This window comes from Agelaius tricolor, unplaced genomic scaffold, assembly GCF_023055355.1.
Source record: "Agelaius tricolor isolate 1412-34295 unplaced genomic scaffold, bAgeTri1.0.p SCAF_14, whole genome shotgun sequence".
NCBI lineage: Eukaryota > Metazoa > Chordata > Aves > Passeriformes > Icteridae > Agelaius > Agelaius tricolor.
The window spans coordinates 5669404-5689518 of record NW_027269274.1 but is presented as its reverse complement, the minus strand read 5'-3'; the positions used below and the strand labels follow the sequence as shown (position 1 = coordinate 5689518).

At 42.8% G+C, this 20115-nt stretch overlaps 1 protein-coding gene across 1 annotated transcript; it reads left to right on the top strand.

The window, feature by feature from the left end:
• Positions 1-5983: 5983 nt before the first annotated feature.
• KBTBD8 (kelch repeat and BTB domain containing 8) lies at positions 5984-15331 on the top strand. Its single transcript, XM_071439383.1, has 4 exons — positions 5984-6095; positions 7337-7547; positions 8228-9342; positions 11651-15331. Exons 1-4 carry the CDS (start codon positions 6080-6082, stop codon positions 12112-12114), a joined length of 1806 nt encoding a protein of 601 aa, XP_071295484.1. The 5' UTR covers positions 5984-6079; the 3' UTR covers positions 12115-15331.
• The last annotated feature ends 4784 nt before the right edge of the window (positions 15332-20115 follow it).

Here is a 20115-nt window from a genome sequence, read left to right as displayed (position 1 = left end):
CTATTGCAGCTCTGGGGATTGTATGTTTTATATTCAAATTCTTCAAAATACAAAAAAAAAAGTTACTGAAGAGAGGAAGAACTCAAAAACACACCAGCTCTGAGTGATGACTTCAGAATAGCCCAGGGGTACAGGATGGTGTTGAGTAATTCAAGTTTACTTTCTGCTAAAAGATCCCTCTGGTTTCACTGGCTCCCACAATTAAGGAGGAAAGCTAATTTGTTCTTGCCTTTCTTGGCTTGTTCCAGGCAGAAATGGCACTTTATGTTTGCTCTCCCCTTTCTCTATCCATCTCTGCTCTTCAGGAAGTGGCTGCACCTTTCCCACAGCTGAATCACATTCTGACCACAGGGAGATCAGTTTGCATCTACAGCAGTGCATTGAAGTCCCATCTCAAGGGTCTGTTTGATCTTGGCTGTCTGGAGTAGAGAGGACACAGCCAGAAGGGCTTGGAGATGAGATTGAACCACTTGTTCAAACCCTGGAGACAAGGACAGAAACACACCTTCTCCTGCTCTGGATGGGGCATTGTTTGACATGTGTGTGTGGTTTGTTTTACAGTGACCAGGAAGCCTGGGGAATATGGGTCATGTTTGTGGGCAGGAGGGATTTTGGAGATTCCAGGTCTCATATGTAGTGTTTGTTCCAAAGAGCTGGGAGCTGGTTATTATTTAAGTGGTGCTTTTAAACACCATTTTTAGGAATAAGTGCACAGATATGCATGAAAGACCAACAAAAATACATTACTTGCAAAGAGGCTGGAGGTAATTCAGTCTCAGAGGATGCTCTGGTAGTGCCACATTTTCTGCTGCCAACTGGGCTCTGATGCTCGCCACTAACACAGCCATGAGAAAGGTCCTGGTGTTTTAAGGAAGGATCACCATAAAACTGATGATTAGAGACTTGACAAGCTGGAAGAGGGCTGTGTCCTTTCAGATGGCTTTGTGTTATACCTGCTGAAAAATGAGGTTTTCAGGGGGACCAAACTCATTGAATCTCTTCTTCCTGTTCCTTGTGTTGCACAGAGCAGTGAGATCCAGCTGAGTACTGAGATTTTGTCTCGGTGCAGGTACCTCAGCCTTCTCTTTGAGTCTCCTGGTAATCACATGTGGGAACTCAGCACATCGTTCCTGATGTCCAGAGATGCCAGGAGAACCCTTGGGGGTCTCGGAAATCCTGGAATGTTGCCAAGAGTGCTTGGTGGCTTGATTTTGATCCATGCACAGAAGTGACAGCAGTTTGAGGACATGAGAATCACTTTAGAGTGAAGGGTGTAAAAGGGACACATTTAGAGAGTGAAATATAAACTATAAGGTTTTTGGTACAGGGGGGTTATGGAGACAAGATGGAGGGATCAGGGCGTGTCTCGTCCTTCTTCTTTCTTCTTCTTGTCTTCCATCTCCTGTGGTGATGTTGGCACTTGGGGATTGGTTTCTGGTGAAGGTGCACTTGCTAACATGGGTGAAAAGTATTGGAAAATAAAGGTAAATATCATGTACGTAGATTTTAGTACAAAAAGACATGACCGCCCCGTGGGTGGTCACGAGTGCCCTTGGCTGCCTTGCAGATCAGACCTCTGTTGGGCAGACAGAAAATTTTGTAGATAAGAAACAATAAACAATCTGAAGATCGAAAAGCTGAAGAGTCCAGACTCGTCCTTTGAAACATGTGCCACCCAAGGACCACCCTACCCGTGTCAGGGCAGAGACAGACAGCCAGACCCGACAATCACACACTAGTCCTGCCAAACTTTATTTTGACAGTGGAGGAATGGCTATTTTGTTCTCCAGGATACATCACTGTCACATCACCCACATGGCACCAGTCACCCCGGTTTGTAGCAGCTGCTGGGACTTGCTGACCACAGCAGAGCCTGTCATTGTGAGATTAAGGAGGGATTAGCCCTGCGATTTCAGTCAGCCTTAAGAGAAAGGTTAAAGACTTTGGGAGGAGGAAATACGTGTGTGTGTGTGTGCGCACATGTGCCTTCCAAAACAACAGATGGTTTCAATAAAGTTGCTCCTGCTGCTAGGAAGTGGCACTTCTTGACATTAGCAGAGTCATATCTCATCAGGGTTCTTGTTTGTAGCAGGCTGGCTCAGCAGGGCCAAGCCCATGTCTGGCATGGGGTAATCAGGGAGGCGCTCCCATCTCTGCCCCATTAATTGCCCCCTGCCAGGCTGCCCTCTCTGCTGATGGAACGCCCACTGTGCTCCGTGGGGCGGCATCGATCGCCTTTGAAGGGCAACTTTCCCTCATGATCTGCAATTCCCCCTGCTTAAACTGCAGCCAGAAGTGTCTTTGTACGGGTTCTGCAAGAAATGTGTGATTTCTTGGAACCGCTAAACAAAAACCTCTCTGCTCCAATCAATGGATCGATGTATTAAATTATTGTGCAGCTAAATTAATGTGCCCCTAGGTGACAGAATTGCAGAAAATGAGCAGTGTTTTATGCATTAAAGACAACCTAGTAAAAGATTGTTTTTCAAGGTTAGGTTGTTCCACAGTGAATATCAAGATTTTTCCAATTAAAATATGAGGGGTTTTCGGAGCTGCATCAGCTCTATTGCTTCTCACAGTGTCACAGTGCAAATTAACAGGTACAAATAACTGAAAAACTGGAAATAGTAATTGAGACATATTTGGGAGTTAGCAAGTGATACTGTTTTTGGGTTTTTTTACTAGTTTGTATTTAAATTTTATAGGTAAACAATTTTGCTGGAAATCACTGTGGGGTTATTTTGGTGGGATTTTTGTTTGCTTGTTTAAACTCAGGAGTCATGAAAAATGTCACCATTCATAATGTTGTCAAGAAAAACTATAGAGCTTCTGCAGCCCTTGGTTTTCTCTTTGCAGGCTATATGTGGGGATAGGCTGTGCCTTCCTTTCATGATGCCCTCTTTTCAGTGAAAAAAACAGAAAAAAAGGCAAAGAAAAAAAAAGGAAAAGAGGATGCAGTGACCTCTTCCTACAACTTAAAGTAAACATGATATCCAAAACGAAACTGGGAATATTCATGTGGATTAAAATGTGTTCCCTTTTAAAGCTGCATCCCTGGTTCAGATTTTCTTTGAATTTTGGTCCAGTTGTATTTCTTATCTTCATTTTACTGACAGCAGAAAACATGGGGAGTTTCTACACACCAAATATGGTGTGGCAAGAGCTGCCTGTTCCAAAAGTGCTCTGTGCACCCTCCCTGGTGCAGCAGGAGCACTGGGGCAGGTCCCTCCCAGGGGACCCAAACCAACCATTTCATAGACATGATGTTCTCTCTGTCCCTATGCTGAAGGCAACCAGATGAACCAGTTTGCTAATTAACTTGTTCTGCAGGTGCAATGACAAAGGAAAACCTTTTCAACAACTTCATGGTTTGCCCCAACTCTTTTTATGGATATCTTCTGAGTTCTCAAATATCTGAAAAAGTTTGTATTTTGTCCACTTTCTCCTGAAACTTTTTCCTTTTCCTATTTTCTCTCTTGAGCTCATGACAAAGACGTTTTTATTCTGAAGGCAAGAATCCCAGAACACACAGTGCCAGTTGTGAGTTTATAAGGAGTCCAATCTCTCTAATCACAGACAGACTGTTTATTCCTTATCAGTTGACATAATTTCATTTTTATTTTGAACCTTTGGAATATCAAATGGGAAAATTTCACCACCAAGTGTGTGTTTTCAAGCTCTATCTCCAGAAATGATAAATTAGGTGTGAAATTAAAGCACAAGTGAAAGCATCCTGGTCCCTCAATAACAAGGACTTTGAATCCTTGCAAAATCCTAAAATAGGTTTCAGTGCATTGCTGCCAGAAGAACTAAAAAAAATTTTAAAAGTACCAAAAATTATTAAAATACATACCAAAAACTGTTATAAGATAAAAGGATTTACATGAATATGTCTATTCACAGCTCCCCATTGTCTCTTGGAAAGCCAGCATTTATGAAATCAAATTATTTGATCAACAGCATGAAGAAATTTGTGGCAGCATCAAGCCAAGAACCCAATTTTTCACTTCTACACTCAAATATGGGCCTGCATCACTCCACAGACAAAACAACAAGAGGAGAAAGAAATGATGAAGCAGAAGGTAAATGGAATTCTTTAAGAATCTTGTGATTTCTGAAAGAACAGGCTCAAATATTTGTGTGCAATGCAAATGCCATTTATATGAAGCTTTAACATGGTGTGTGACTGTCATGGATTTCAGAGCAGCTTGCACAGGGAACACATCTCATTCTGCCCTTCAGAGTTCCAGGGAATAAGGATGGAGAACTGGGTGAAAAACTGGGTGAAAACCTCCAGGCTTCCATGGTGCTGCATCCTCGGAGAGCTGATGGAGGTTTCCAGGGAGGGGAGAGGGTGATGGAGTTATTCCACTCGAGAAAGGCTTCAGCCTTAGCAAAAGTGCTGCTATTGATACCTCTTAAGGCACATCTAAACCTGTTTGTATGGCAATTTGCTTGCTTCACCAAAAACCATACAAAGGTAAGCTATTTCAAGTGCTCCAAAGTGCCAGTTCAGTGTGGGATTTGTATTAAAAAACATTCTACATTTGGCTTCTGCATTTTAACACTAATCCAGCCCGGCCCACACACCCACACCGAAGGAAATGAACTGTATCAGGCAATGTCATTTGCTAAAGGCTAAGAGCAGAGGAATTCTCCATCCCCTCGTTTCACATTTCTAGGGACAATTTCACAGGCCGTGCCGTTGCTGAATGGGGAAATTGGAAAACTGCAGAATCGATTTGCAGACGTGAAGTTCTATTTTCTTGTACACCTCCTTCATCAGAGTCTCCATCACTCCTGCCTCGTGCAGCATTATCATCGGAGCAGCCTGGACACCACTGATAATTGCTGAGTGAGGGGAAGGCTGTGCCTTGCAAGCAAAAGTAAAACCAGTGGGGTGCAGCTGCCTTTAAATTCACCTGTTTTGGAGAAGTGGTCATCTACTCAGGCTACTAATTTTTTAACAGGAAATTAATTTAAAAATATTATTCAAATTGGTTTTGTTTGCTTTTTTTCCCATGAAAAAGCTGTGAAGCTGTCTTAAATCTATTTTGCATAAAACCAGGAAAAATTGGCACGATTTTGCAATGATTCCATTATTTAATTCTTCATTAATTGTATTTCACAAAGAAAAAAAACTCAAAACCTCTTCCACAACAAACACCTGATAATGACACCATTCCCAAAAATGAGACCAGTAGCTAATTGCTTTAGTAAACTGGAAAACCTGTTGAATATCATCCACTTGACCTCTGGGATGGAGAGAGAAATGTGATATTAAGGGTCAGGGATAATAAAATGGTCACTTGTGTGTCTGCAGTCACTCAGCAGCTCTATGGGACAGGTAGGGCTCATCTGGCTGTTCACAGCGTGCTGGGCTTACCAACCCTGGAAAAATTCAGAATATTCCTATGTAACCAGCTTTCACACCAAGCAGCCGATTATTGGTTTCTGTTAAAGGTGAATTCAGTCTCACACAGCTGTGGGTCTCAGCACACCCTTGCAGCACCAGGACGCTGGCAGGCATTCCTGTGCCCCTCTCTGCCGGCCCTCAGCACTGAGGCTGGCGCCAGCTCCGCCGGGCATCTCCGGGGAACACCTCCAGGGCTTGCCCCAGGAGCTCAGCGTGGGCAGGAGAACAGCAGGGATTGGAGGCAGAGGGGGTAATCTACCCCTCTGGAGAGGCCATTTCTGCCGGGTGTCCCTGGTGGGGAAGGAACAGGCTTCAAACCCCCGAGACAAGGCGCTGACGGTGCCCACGGGCCGTGCCCCGAGGCCCAAAATGGCGGCTCGCCCCCAGGCGCCGCCGCCTCGTTGCTAGGCGACTGGCAGGGCCCGCCTCCCCCCGAGAACTACAACTCCCAGGCATCCCGCTGTGGAGGGACTACAACTCCCGGCAGGCCCCGCGCACCAAGGGCTGCCTGCCCGCACTACATATCCCGGCAGGCAGTGGGGGCAGTGCCCAATCGGTGTTGCTGATGCTGTGGGGTGCGCGGCCGGCGCTGAGCGGGGGAAGCGGCGCGGTGACATTTCCTGCCGGGCCGCCCCCGGAGCCGCTGCCCGAGCGGGGCCCAGGATGGCAGCTCTGGGAGGTCGGTGCGGGGCCACGGGGGAGCTCCCGGGGCGAGAGGGAGGCTCCTGGTGAAGGGTACCGGGGCCTGTGTGCTGAGGGGTGTCTGGGGGGCAGCGGCGGTGAGGGGGTTCGGGCCTGTGCTGGGGGGGAGCACCGTGTGAAGGGGCTCGGGGTGCTCGGACTGTGAGGGGTCCCTGCGAGGGCAGCGGAGCTCGGCTGTGGGAGGTGATGGCGTGAGGGGAGCGGGGCTGTGCGGGAGAGGGGCTGTGCTGTGTGAGGCTGTCCCGTGAGGGAGGGACCCCCCTGCTGTGTGAGAGGAGAGGGAGTGGGGTTGATGAAAGGCTTCCATGAAAATGGGTGTGCTCTTTCTCTTCTTTGCCCCTTTGTGTTGCCTAAATTTTGTTGGAAGCACTCTGTTGCAGTCAGCAGCTTTACCTGATTTGCAGCTCTGGCCACCTAATGTTTTTCTTTTGAGCTCTCCTTTGTTGTTTTTGTTGCGTAAAAATGTTGGTGCTATTACGAAACAGATTTTTGTGCTCGAGCTATTGCTCAATTTTCACTTTGGGATTTACTTCATTAGGCTTATCACATGTTATTTAGTAGCATATGCTCGGCTAAATATGTTTCCACGGTGATATATGAGCTCCTTCACACGTGAGAAATTTCAAATTATAATTCTGTTGTATTTGCAGAGAAAACATGTAACTGTATCTAGAAATTTATGTGAGTTTAAGTTAAGACTTATTGTAGGGTTGTTTCTTCATGAACCTCTGCTCTAACCATCACTTGTGTAAGGCAGGACCCAGTTCCTGTTTCAATGTGAAGTTAAATATTTACATACAGGCTTGTGTAATGATGGGGTGGTTTGGGGACTTATTTCATTCCTCTGTGTCCCTTTTTGTTTTAAGGGTCAATAAGTGTTGTGTTCCTTGACTTGATTTCCCCTTCCCCAGTTGCATGAAGTATTTGTATTGTTTTCCTTAATGGAGATAAACTTTATAGGGGTATAAACTTTATAACTGAAAGGTAACTGACACTGTGAAAAGGAAAAAAAAAAAGTATTGAGGTCTCTTTATGTATTTACCCACCCTTGTCAATGTTGGGATTGCTGTTGAAGGATGATGATGCTGAGGAAGTATGGATTATCAATTTGTGCTAATTCCTGGTCATGCATGGGTTTTTGGCTGGTGTATGAATTTTTTGGAGGCTTTTTTTTTGTTATTGGGTGTCTTCTGTAAAAGTTTCAATTTTGCTTTGTAGAACCAAGTCAGTTTTCACAAACACTGAACGGAGTCCCTCCCTCAAACCAAGTCAACAGTGGAATGGACCCCTTCCATGCCTGTAGTATTCTCCAACAGCTGAAGACCATGTATGATGAAGGACAGCTGACAGATATTGTGGTGGAGGTGGATCATGGGAAAACATTCTCCTGTCATAGGAATGTTCTTGCTGCAATCAGTCCTTATTTCAGGTACAACCATCCATTGTTCTAGTGGGGATCAAAGCAGACAGAATATTAGTATAGGTATGGTTTTTTTAGATTTTCATTTAATGAAAATAAGTTCTGTGTGTTTATAGATAATATAGTGCACCTAGCAAGTGAAGATTACTGTTCCCTTAAGGTCAATGAATTAACAGTGTCTGTTTCTCAAAGGAAAGTTTCATTGGAGACAATGTCACTCAATTTTAAGCCAAGCAAAACTGCCCCCAGTACTGAGAGTATCAGAGATACAGTAAGAACACATTGAAACTATTTGTTTCTTTTCAAGTTGCATATTTTAGCATGCTGAAGTATGCATATGAAATAACTTGTTGAAGGTTGAATGCAAAGACTTGGATATGTCAAGACTTTTGCTTGTAAACTCAGTGAATTTTAACATGGGGTTAGTGAGATAATTAAGCAAGAAATTCTACTTTTGTTTCAGTAAGTGTCAAAATGATCTTACATTGAGGTACCCCAACAGGAAAGTGTAACACCTGTGATAAACGTGTTTGTGCTGACAGAGGGGCAAACGCATTGGGGCTGGCTGTACAATATATTTAATTTTATGCCTGTAGCTGGAGGTAATTGCAGGCAGACTGGTGAAGGTAATTGCAGGCAGACTGGTGAAGGTAATTGCAGCCAAAGTGCTGGGTGTTTGTGCCTTGCAGATCGATGTTCACGAGCGGCCTTACCGAGAGCACGCAGAAGGAAGTTCGGATCGTTGGTGTCGAGGCAGAGTCGATGCATTTAGTGTTGAACTATGCATATACCTCCAGAGTAGTGCTGACAGAGGCCAACGTTCAAGCTTTGTTCACTGCAGCCAGTATCTTCCAGATCCCTTCCATCCAAGACCAGTGTGCTAAATACATGATCAGTCACTTGGACCCGCAGAACTCCATTGGGGTGTTCATCTTTGCTGATCACTATGGTCATCAGGAACTCAAAGACAGGTCACAAGACTACATTCGCAAGAAGTTCCTGAGTGTCACCAAAGAGCAAGAGTTTCTTCAGTTGAGAAAAGACCAACTGATAAGTATCCTCAACAGTGATGATTTAAATGTAGATAAAGAAGAGCATGTTTATGAGAGCATTATAAGGTGGTTTGAGCACGAACAAAATAAGAGAGAAGTGCACCTTCCAGAAATATTTGCCAAATGCATCCGTATGCCTCTGTTGGACGAGACCTTTTTAGAGAAAATCCCTCCCGCGTTTGCACAGGCGATGGCCAAAAGCTGTGTACAAAAGGGACAACCCAGTGCCAATGGCTACACACAACGGCTTGGAATGACCGCTTCCGAAATGATCATATGCTTCGATGCTGCCCACAAACACTCAGGAAAGAAGCAAACAGTGCCTTGTTTAGATTCGGTCACAGGGAGAGTGTTTAAACTATGCAAGCCACCCAATGACTTGAGGGAGGTGGGAATTCTGGTGTCTCCTGATAACGACATTTACATTGCGGGTGGGTACAGGCCCAGCAGCAGCGAGGTCTCCATCGACCACCGAGCCGAGAGTGACTTTTGGATGTACGACCACTCTGGCAATAGGTGGATTCCCAAGGCTCCTTTGCTGCGGGCCAGAATAGGCTGCAAGCTGGTTCACTGCTGTGGGAAGCTCTACGCCATCGGGGGCAGAGTGTATGAAGGAGATGGGAGGAACTCCCTCAAGTCTGTGGAGTGCTACGACAGCCGGGAGAACTGCTGGACAGCTGTGTGCCCCATGCCCGTGGCCATGGAGTTCCACAGCGCTGTGGAGTACAAGGATAACATCTATGTTTTACAGGGTAAGGTGCTTTGACTGCCTCTCTGGTGTTTTATTGGAAGTGGGGATTGTTTGTTCTGACTTAGGCAATTTGGAAAAATCCCTTGGGCAATGGGGTGGGAGGGAAGAGGGGGGGAGCTGGGAAGACTGGAGGTTGCTGCTTGAATTCTCATGCCTTGGGAATGTGTCACTAAGTTGTAGTGCTGAGTTATTGCAAAGATGGCATTTTTGGTGGTATTCTGAGTCAACAATACAATATTAAAATTAACTTTGAAAATTCTTCATTAAATCTTTACCTGAGTGAAATGCACCAACGTTGAAGAAAAGATACTATCCTATGAAAAAGCACTTTGCATTTTAGTTGGCTAAAGCTGAGAAAATTCCTAGTGTCTTATTCTTGGTGACTTGTAAAAGTTGATTAACGACTTCTAAGCCTTCATTTCCTGCCCTACTGTGCTTTCTGAAGTCATCTTAGAAACTAGAAAGAGATAAAACATCTCTCTTAGTTAACTCTGTTCCTTTGGTCAGTAATTACAGCACTGCTTTTACATTCAGTGCACACTGGAAAGTGCTGAGACTGCTCTGAGGCTGTGGTAAGAGGGCCACAAAGTGGGAAAGAAGGAAGGAGGGGGAGGTGTCCCAGTTTTGTTTTGCTGAGGGCCACCTCTGTAAACATCTGCACAAGTTGGGGTCTCAGATGCACACCAGCTCCTTCTTGGGTCACTTCCATACAAAGCTGGATCACAGGGAAAAAACAGAGAATCCTGTAAAATCCTTACTATTTAGCAGAAGAAGTTAACATTCTTTCTTGACTTTGCATTCATGATCTTCCATGTGACTTGCAGTTTTCTTCTTCCATTGTTTCTGTGTCATGTTCTGCTCTTGTTGGTTGTAGCCTTAAGTAGTTCTGTTGTGCTAAAAAGTTCTTTAAATCTCTCTTGGGTCAGATGTCTGCTTTAGGTGTTTGGAAAGGAATGCTGAAGAATACTGAACTCAGTATTTGTTCTTTTAGTGTTTCTTAGTACTGATAAAAGGTGGATGATATTATAACCTATAGAATAAGAGTGCACCTTGTTCACAAATTTCAGCTGCTCTGATTCTGTGCTTCAGTGCTTTAAGTGACAACTGACTGCTCACACAAATAAGCTACTTCCTGTGCTAACCAGCAAATTCTAAAGAGTCGTGTTATGGGTGGCTAGAAACAGCCTTGATTGAGCTGTGCTGTAGTACAGAGAGGTCAGCTTTTAGTAATTTTTCTAGGGAGAACTCCTATGTTAGAAGTAGTCAATAAGAATTGATGAGAGTGTGAAAATGCCTGTGGAATGCTAGTGTCAGTCACAGGAGATTGCACTGTGGAACAAAACTGAATAATCAAAATTAGTATTATCTGTAAGATTTAAACTCTGTTCCACCAATTTTACTGTCTCATTTCTGCATTCTTTGTTATACTTGAGGTGTTAGGTCACACAACAGCTCGGTTAAAATTCTTGAGATAGCCAGGTGAAATCATGTATGATTTGAATTCTGCTAGTGTTTGGCAAATGTAAGGGAGTCAAGGTAGTCTTTATCCAGTATTTTTCATGAAATGTAGAGAGTTTTTGGTCACCTGAACTTCCTTTATCTGCAGTCTGTAGCTGCTGCTCTGTGCACTGAGCAGCAGAGGTGTTTTATAACCTAACCACAAACCTAACTGTGAATCAGTAGCTTCATGCAGGTCCTCCCCTGGCTTCCTTTTCAGGAAATCAGCCTAAATGTGCAACCCAGCCACCTGATACCAGTAGCTTCAAAATCTGAGTGTAGTATACGACAGAATTCAGGGTTTGAAAACTGCTAAACCTGAGCAAATCATTGTGAAACTCCCCATCTGCAGATGACACATTGTGAAGATGTTACAGAGTGAAACAAATGTACTTCAGATATTTCAAGACTGGAATCTTGAAAGGTTTTGTCCCAGATTAAAAAGCATGGTTTAGAAATAATACAGGATACCTAGAAACTGTGTAAAGTGTGTTTCTTTCTAGGATGCCTAGAAACTCCATATACTGTGTAATATGTGTTTACACGTATTTCTGTGTAACATATACTTCAAATTCCTTCTGCTTCAGCTGAACCAGAAACTTGAAGCAGATTTTAGTCATGCTGTTAGTATTTTTGTAAAGCACTAAAAGGAAAGCAGCTGATGGTCCTGAGGTGTTTGTTTTGGGATCCAGGCTCTAGAAAGTTTAGAGTGTTTGTGTCTGTGGAAGGACGTACCTGAGAGCTCAATTACTGCGGAACTGTTGGTCTGGAAACAAAGCATGAGTTGTGTTTTATTTTTCCTCTCTCTTCAGGGGAGTTCTTCCTTTGCTATGATCCTCAGAAGGATTACTGGGGATTTCTGACCCCAATGACTGTGCCTAGGATCCAAGGCTTGGCCACAGTGTACAACGACTCCATCTACTACATCGCAGGCACCTGCGGGAACCATCAGCGCATGTTCACCGTCGAGGCCTACGACATCGAGCAGAACAAGTGGACTCGAAAGAAAGACTTCCCCTGCGACCAGTCCATCAATCCATACATCAAACTTGTTCTCCTCAAAAACAAACTCCATCTCTTTGTCAGAGCTACTCAAGTCACTGTTGAAGAGCACGTTTTCAGAACCAGCAGGAAGAATTCACTCTACCAGTACGATGAGGTCACTGACCAGTGGCAGAAAGTCTACGAGACTCCAGACAGGCTCTGGGATTTAGGCCGGCATTTTGAATGTGTTGTTGCTAAATTGTATCCGCAGTGTCTTCAGAAAGTTATTTAAATTCTTTTTTTTTTTTTTTTGGGTTTGTTTTTTTTTTTTTCAGTAACAGGCCTTAGTGATTTCAGTGGTAATTTGATGCTAGAGAAAACATGTCTTAAAGGAAAACAAAGAAATTCTGTCAGTATTTATTGTAAGATGAAACAGACAGTTTTTTGTATATGGGGATGGGTGCTCTTTAAAGGTTGCAGTCCGGGGAGGGACTTGTTGGTTCAGTTTCATATTTACTGATATTTTCCTGGGAAATTAGAAGGAGGTTACAAAGTGCAATTATCAGCATTTTTTTTTTTCTGGTATACACTTAATCATGTCATACTAAAGGTTTTTTTTGTGGTAAAAGCAAATTAAGTGGAAGAGCCAGGATAACTATGCACTACAGTGAAAGAAAATCTAGCATTAATAGTTAAGGATGTCCAAGATGTGTTGAAGTGACTTTTCTTCTTTTTCTCTTTTTTTTTAATACGGGTAAAATTTGAGGCAATATCACTAAGTTTTGTTGCTTTTCTTTTTTTCTAATTTAGATTGAAAGTACATAGAGAGGAATGGTAGATCCTGATTCATAATGATCTCTTCTTTTTGTACTGTTTTTGAAGTCTGCTAAGATGTTTGTGATGTTGTTTGTGCACTGCAATTTGGGAGAAAAACTCAAGTCAGATTTGGATTGTGGAGTACCTTTGCCCCGGATGGAGGCCTGTTCATATTGTTGTACCAGTTCCTGTCTGTGGATTTTTGTTGAGATTGAGCTTAATGATAGTGGGGAAAAAAACCCCAAAACCTGTTTTTTGCCACATAGGTGTAGTGCTGTAAAAACTTTTTTTTTTAACACTGATTAAAACTTTTTTTTTCACCCCATAAAGGGCTTTAACCCAAAAGTTGATGGTGCTAGTACATTTTTAATACTTGTTTGTCTGAACTGGGCCAGCCTTCTGCTACTGTTTAAGACAGCCTGTTATTTTCCATGGAGTGTGTGTCTGTCTTCAGGCCCTGTCCTGTCATCAGATTCTTTTCTAACCTAACATTTTTACTGCAGTGGTGTTCTTGCACAGAATGGTGACAGGATATGGCCTTAATAATACTGATTCTCTTTTATTTTTTCTCTTTGTGTGGAGTGTTCATTCTGTCTCCACTACAGTACAGTGCTATGTGCAGAGTTGGCATGTGCTCTGGTGATTTGGAAAAGTGTGGTTTAACTTTGCAAGTTGTTTTTCTTTTCACTTTGCAGTCAAGCCCCTAACTATCTTCTATTTCCTTCTGATCTATAATGTGAAAAATTGCACTACTGAGCTGTAAGCATTATCCAGTGTATTAAGCAAAATTGACAATAAGCATCCATGGCTTAAATTATTTTATGGGAAATACAGAATAAGGAATATATTGCAACACTTGTCTTTATGTATTTAACATTTAACTTATTTTTTAAAAGTAAGTAAGTTTGACCTTCAGCCTCTACTTCAGTAGTGAAAATTGGATTTAAAAGGGAAAAGAGGACTCCTAAAACTTGCATCAGGTTTACCAGCTTTCTTCCAGCTCTACTTTTTGCAGAGCTTTAAGTTATCTTATTCATTTCTGGTTTTTTCTGTTGACCTAAGTAAACCAGTTAACTTGACATGGCACTGGCCGTCACAGCCTGAAAGTGCTTACCATTATCTGGCTTAGCAGCTGATATTTCAGTCAGCCAAATATTCAGCTCATTGTTTATCCCCCTGGCATGGCTGAGGATTTGGATAATGTTTGTTTACTACGTGGTCTTCCTGTTCCCAAATGGAATCTTCCTAATACATGAAAATACTCACTTGATTCTATTTATTAATTCTTGCACAAAATGTTTGAGAGGCAAAAACAAACAAAAAACTGTGAAATGAAAAGCAAAATAAAAATGCCTCTTTACATTACATACCTCATCTTCCAGAGATTCACCAAACTCTTCTTCCAATGCGAGCACCTGCGTTTTGGTTTTTTTCCTGAATTTGGCAATTCTCGCTAAGACTGCATTTTCCAGCAGTGTTCAGGTGTATTGTTTCTTTGTTTAGTTTTCTTCTTCTGGATAGTTTTATCTATATGCATAGCCAGGAGTAAGGGGTTTTCTGAAAAGTACAAGTAATTTAATTTTTAACTAATGATCCTTAGTCCTTGGCTAGCTCTCTTTGCGCTGTTGTAGGCCTCTAGCTGCAAGCTTTCTGAAGCACCCTCCCTAACAGTGTTGCATTTGTGTGTAAAACCATTTTTTTTTGCAAAGTGTTATGTAACTTTTTCCTTGTTTCTTTGTTTGTGTTTCTTTTTTTTTTTTTTTTTTTTAGCTTGGTTGACTATTTACAAGATTTCTTGCTGCTTTTTGACAATCTATATTTATTTAGTAGAACAAATTTCAATATATTACTTGAAACTATGAAATAGAATTGAGTTAGCAGTTGACTGGTCATGTGATGTATAGAAGTACAATATGCTGTGGTTAATTCTGCAGTAGGTTTGTTAATTTTGTTTATCTGCACTAAAGTACGAAGATCTCCATTCTGTTTAACCATTCAAACTGAGGGTGTGATCCAAGTCTGTCATGTGTTTGAAAGCTAAATCCTGGAAACTGCTGTGGGAGTAGAATATACTAAATCTTTTGCATGAGGAGTTTGTTGAGACAGTAATGTAGCTGTGACATTTTGCCAATTCTTAAATGCTTCTACGTTACGCTGAAAGTCAGATTCCTGGTAAAGTTTTGCTTTAGAGTCAGGCTTAAGTAAACTTGCACAGCACAAAAAAAAAATAATTGCACCAAAGGTACTGATAATATTTGAACAGTGATCTGTACATTTTGCTCATTTGGAATTTTTTTTTGCATTTGTTTATTTCCCTTTATGAAATGAATTTCTAGTGTTGTAAGAACTTAGGTGAGTGTAAATCTCTTCCAAAAGTATTAGTTACTTTAGAAGGAAACATTTTGTAATTTCCACTTGCTTCCATCAATGAAATTTAGAATAACTCAGAGCAGTTTTGGTGCACCAGACATGCAGTGTGTGTATGTTCTACAAGAGATCCAAGAGCTCCCTGTTTGCGAGGCTGTTGAGAAGTGGCATCCAACATTCAGTGCTCAGGTATGTTAGTAAGAAGTACTGTAGTCCTATGAGGGCAAATGTGTGGATTTTTAAACATTTTGCCATAATTGCACAATTTTGCATTTTTACTTAATGTCATGTTATGTTTCTTAAAATAAACCTATTGTTGAAATACAGTGGAGTTTAACTGTTTTTGTGGCAAATCTGTGTGCATTTTAGTAAATTTCTGAAAATTAATCTGATGTATTTTTGATGTTTGTTCAGTTCTTCTATTTCTGCACTTGTGCCTCACCTGTGTGTAATGTCACTTTTTTTTTAATGTGGAAGGTGCTTTGTTCTTTTGTCTCATTCCTTGTGGCTGTTCAGCTGTAACTTCTGGTTTGTTTACACACAGGCAACATGGTCTTTCCCTTCCCTTTCTCCATGCCTTTGGCTGCAGTTGGCATCCCAGCAGGAGTGGCAAGTGGGGCTTTCCAGCCTGAGAACACTGTGTATTGGAAAACCCCAGCCCCCCTTTTACACTGAATTTCCCAGCACCCTTGCTGCAGAGCTGAGAACTGGAGGCTCCTGGCTATTAAAGCAAAGCAAAGCTGCTGCAGTGATGGTTGTAACAGAACTGCTTGTACATGATACTGGTTGGCTGAGAGCCTTTGTTCCCTCCCAGAGGCTCTCATGACCAGTGGAGATGCCAACTCATGGCAGCCTGGGAAAACACCATGGGATTCTCTAGTGCTGATTCTCTTGTGCTGACACTGTCAGGTTCTGCAGGCAGTGTCTGTGTGCAGCCAGGGGCTCTGATCCCCCTGGGACTGCAGAGCTGTGCTGGGCTGGCTCCTGTGGCTGGGATGGTGCTCTGGAGGGCTGCACTCTTTGGGAAAGACAGACCAGGGAGGCACTGTGGATCTGGTGGCAGCACTTGGGATGTGTCAAAGGGTGTCTTGGGGTGGGTGATGAGTGAGTCAAGACTCAGGGCTCTGCTCAGGGCAGTGTGGTCAGTGTGAGCTGCTGTGGGTGTTTGCTACAGGCCACCTGAGCACAAGAGCATGAGGCTTTCTCCAGGCTGCCTCTTCAGAGGTCCTGGAGCAATCCCATAGGAAAAGGCCCTGCAGGGAATGGGGGTTCAAGAGAGCTGGTTGATTTTAAAGGATCACTTCCTTCAGGGTCTAAAATAATGCAAGCTGATGAACAAGAAATTGGGTAAAAGGAGCAAGATACTTGTGTGAGTAAAAAAGGAATTCAGTTCCTGCATAAGCAGGAAGCACACAGGAGATGGGAGCAGGGTCAGAACAAGAGAGGGACAGGAGTGTGTCAACCATGCTCTTTGATTCCCTAATTTCTCTTCTGCTGTTGTGGCAAAGATCAGAGACATGGATTGTCCCCCAGTGCCCCAAGTTCCTGTGGAGCTCTTGTGAAATCCTTTCAGTGCTGGCCTGTGTTACAATGCCAGTGCTGTAACAGAGGAGGATGACTTGGCAGGGTCAGGTTAACCTGCTCAGGTGCAAAGAGGGTGAGCAGCTGACCAAGGGAGCTGGGGAGCCACAGGTTGCAAATGATGATAGTCTTTTAAGGGTCAATAAGGGTACTAAATTCCAATTTCCTTCTTTGGGTACTAAAGTAAATTCCAATGTATTTTTTTTAAGAGAGAGGTAGCTGAGCCCTTGAGAGATTTTTCCTGTCTGCAGGTTGGGGATGGAATTATTTACTAGGCATTTTTTTTTTCTTTCAGAGACTTCCTTTTAGAAGTGAGTTATTTTAGAAGCTTCTGCTGAAGGACAGGAACACACAAACCCCTGCACAACCCCTAAAGCAAAACAGCATTAATTAAATGAACTTATCCACTGTGTTTGTGCCCCAGAGCTGTGCAGTGCATGCTGCATGCAGGGCAGTATCTCCCAGCTTGGCACTCATGTGCAGCCAAGAGGTGGGGAAGTAACCATCCAGCTGTTGCTTTCTCCTTATCTCTCTGCACATGTGCTCCCCCCTGGGCCTCTCAAAGATGGAAGAGTGAGACCAGCAAAACTGGAACCTCCCCCATTTCTTAATATCTCACTAAGGTCCCCATGCCTCACTGCTGATAGTTGTGTTTTACACAAAAAATGGTACAAATATCTACTTTAAGAGGCAGGTTTTTATTAACTTTTACAAAGATTATGTGATCAAATAACTTAACAAGTATAAGATACAAAACCAACTGATTGCTAACATCTCTCCAAGAGGAATTTCTGAAGTACAACAAAGGCATTTGTCAGCTTTCCCTTTCAGAAGGTGCTGGTGGGGTCTCTTTGTTTTTAACCAACCATAGAACACAAATCCTGTACAGACTCTACATCTCTGAAAGCTTTGGCTCTCTACAAAATGCAATTTAAAGCAGCCTCCACCTGAGGAGGTGGGGGGCAGTGAGCAGACAGTGAGAGTGATCGAGCACATGGACAGAACCCTGAATATTGTATTTCCTCATGGTAGAAAGTGCTGGGTTCTACTGTTTTTGAAGGATTATGCTGTATTCCTGCATGTCACAAGCTTTGAGTGGAGAAGGCCTAGATCTGCCTGAAGAGGAACAAAAGGGAAATAGGTGAAGCATTATGCCCTACTCTTTGTAGCACCTGGATGAGGGGGAGACCTTCCCAGCATGGAAGGACCTCTCTGTAATTCATACAAGTGGGTCACAGCTTGCTCCTCTGCCCTCCTTCTTTCTGTGGCTGTGAGCCAGGGCACTCCAGGGTAACAGAGCTGGAGCTTGTGCCCAAATAACCTCAGGCTGCTGTCTTTAAACAGATCAGCTCCACAATTTACCATGCTATGTGCGTATTTAGACCTTTGAGTGTCACTGAGTGCTAGAAATGATAACATACCTGTAAAACATCAACCTAAATGGTACCAAATCTATCTGCTTTAAGGAATGCCCTCTGTCTCCTTAGATCTCCACATGACCTGCTTTGCAGCCCTCACTGTCACATAGCTGTAAGAACTGTGAACTGTAGGCTCACTTTATGCCAGCTTTTGATCCTTTTGTTTAATGATAAATATCTAATTTTTGATTATCTATAAACTCAGTTCTAAATCCCATTAGATCAATTATTTTGAAGTCAGGATGGTATGTGATGCATCAGTTGCAGAATAAGATTTGTAGATAAATTCTGAGTTACCTTAAACCCTTCCAGATTGATTCAGTTCATGTTCCTTCAGTAACAGATTTCTTTATAGATTCTGAAAAGTTCAGGGGCAGGAATAATTGGTGAATATCAAATTAACCTTCTCCAACAGCCAATAAATTAAGTGCTGAAATTGTCTTTATTCTGAACATTTACATTTTAAGTAAAAGTTATGCCTCATTTTATATCAAAACTAGTATATGGAGAGGAGGTGTTAAGAAGAAAGAGCAGTTGGATTAGTCCTTCAAGTTCAATTTTTCATAGGCCAATGAAATAGTTGAGTTTCTGCTGCTTTTGTCCATCTCAGCCACAAGGGAGGTGTCCAAGATTTTCTGAAGTGATTTTGAAGAGCAGTCTCAATAGTATGAGTTGCTATTGTATCTGAAGTGCACTAGAAATGGTCACAGCCAGTAACTATCAGCAAAAACCTATATAAATCAGGCAGTTGCTGTTAACACAGAGATGGAAGGAGGGACAATATCTAACAAAGGCAAATCCATGTTTTGATTTGGTAAAGCACCAGTCTAAAATGTCAAGGGAACTGTTGGGTATCCACAAGCAAAACAGAAAGTACATCTTTGGAAGAGTAGAGTTAATTAATTCTGAAGGGTCTAAAGGAATTTCATCTCTTGCAATGCCATTTTATCTTACAGTGGCATTCTTCCAACACTACACCTTTAGGACTGAATTACTCCCATGAACTCCAGGTCTGGGGTGGTTGCATTCTCCTCCACAGGCAGCTCCTGGTGCCCTCCCATGGGTGCAGCACAGAGGACCACATGCACCTCCAGCAACCTGCAACAAATCCCCACAGCACCCACAGCTGCCTTCAAGGATTTACTCATTTCAGAACACAGAAAAAGCACCAGGTATGCTTGTTATATTTCTGGCTGTAAAGCATTTTTAGAGAGAATAACTGGCAGGAGCCATGCCTGGTGAGGCAGAAAGAGCAGGACCACGGGATCGATCAGCCCAAGGAATGTGCAACGGGAATTTGTTCCCTGACTCTGAGCTAATGGCGAGTGCCTGGGGAGACAAGCATGGAGTGCCTGTCAATACTCCCCAAGCTCCAGCAATTTGCCATCTGCAATGCCAGAGGTGACATCTCTGTGTTTAATAGCCCTCAATGGATTTCTCCCCAGAATTTATCTTGCTGTCTTTTGACCCCTGGAGACTTTTTTCTCAAGCTGTTACAAGTGCCTGGTAGAAAAATCTTTTAAAATGGGAGATGTGCATTGTGTGTCCTGTGTTGTGAGAAGAACATCTGAGCTGGCTGGGAGAGCACCATTTGCAGCCTTTTGTGCTGGTGCAAACTGGGAACTTGTGTGTGGGTTTGGGCACTAATTGTGTCCTTGCAAGGAAGATATATCTGCTGTGGAAGAATGTGGATGTAGCATGTGGCTACAAGGCAGAAAATGTGGGCTACAGGAGATGCTGACTGGCAAAGTTAACTGGGATGTATCATTTTCCTATCTCCATTTACTTTTCTGATTAATTTTCTACTCAGATTGGCTGAAAACAGTTCCCTTGCCCACCTACTATCAGTTTTTTTCCCATTTTTCTTTTGTGCTTCTGTAGTGTGTTGCAGCGTTGGGATTATAAACACAACAGGGGAATGTTTTAAATCCCCCAAATGAGGATTTGCAACATAAGTCTGGTGGAAACATTCCTACTGAAACTGGGTTACATTAACCTTTACAAAGCATGGACATTGCTCATTTAATAGTCCAAGTCAACTGCTTGGTTACTGGTAAAAAATTGAGGAATTTTCTGTATCTTTTCCCCTCACTCCAGGGTGATATTTACCC

What these genes read in the sequence shown, in the direction of transcription:
- KBTBD8 (XM_071439383.1), top strand. An exon ending in GCAATCAGTCCTTATTTCAG is followed by an intron (nt 7,548 to 8,227) that starts GTACAACCATCC and finishes TGTGCCTTGCAG; the next exon opens with ATCGATGTTCACGAGCGGCC. An exon ending in TAACATCTATGTTTTACAGG is followed by an intron (nt 9,343 to 11,650) that starts GTAAGGTGCTTT and finishes CTCTCTCTTCAG; the next exon opens with GGGAGTTCTTCCTTTGCTAT.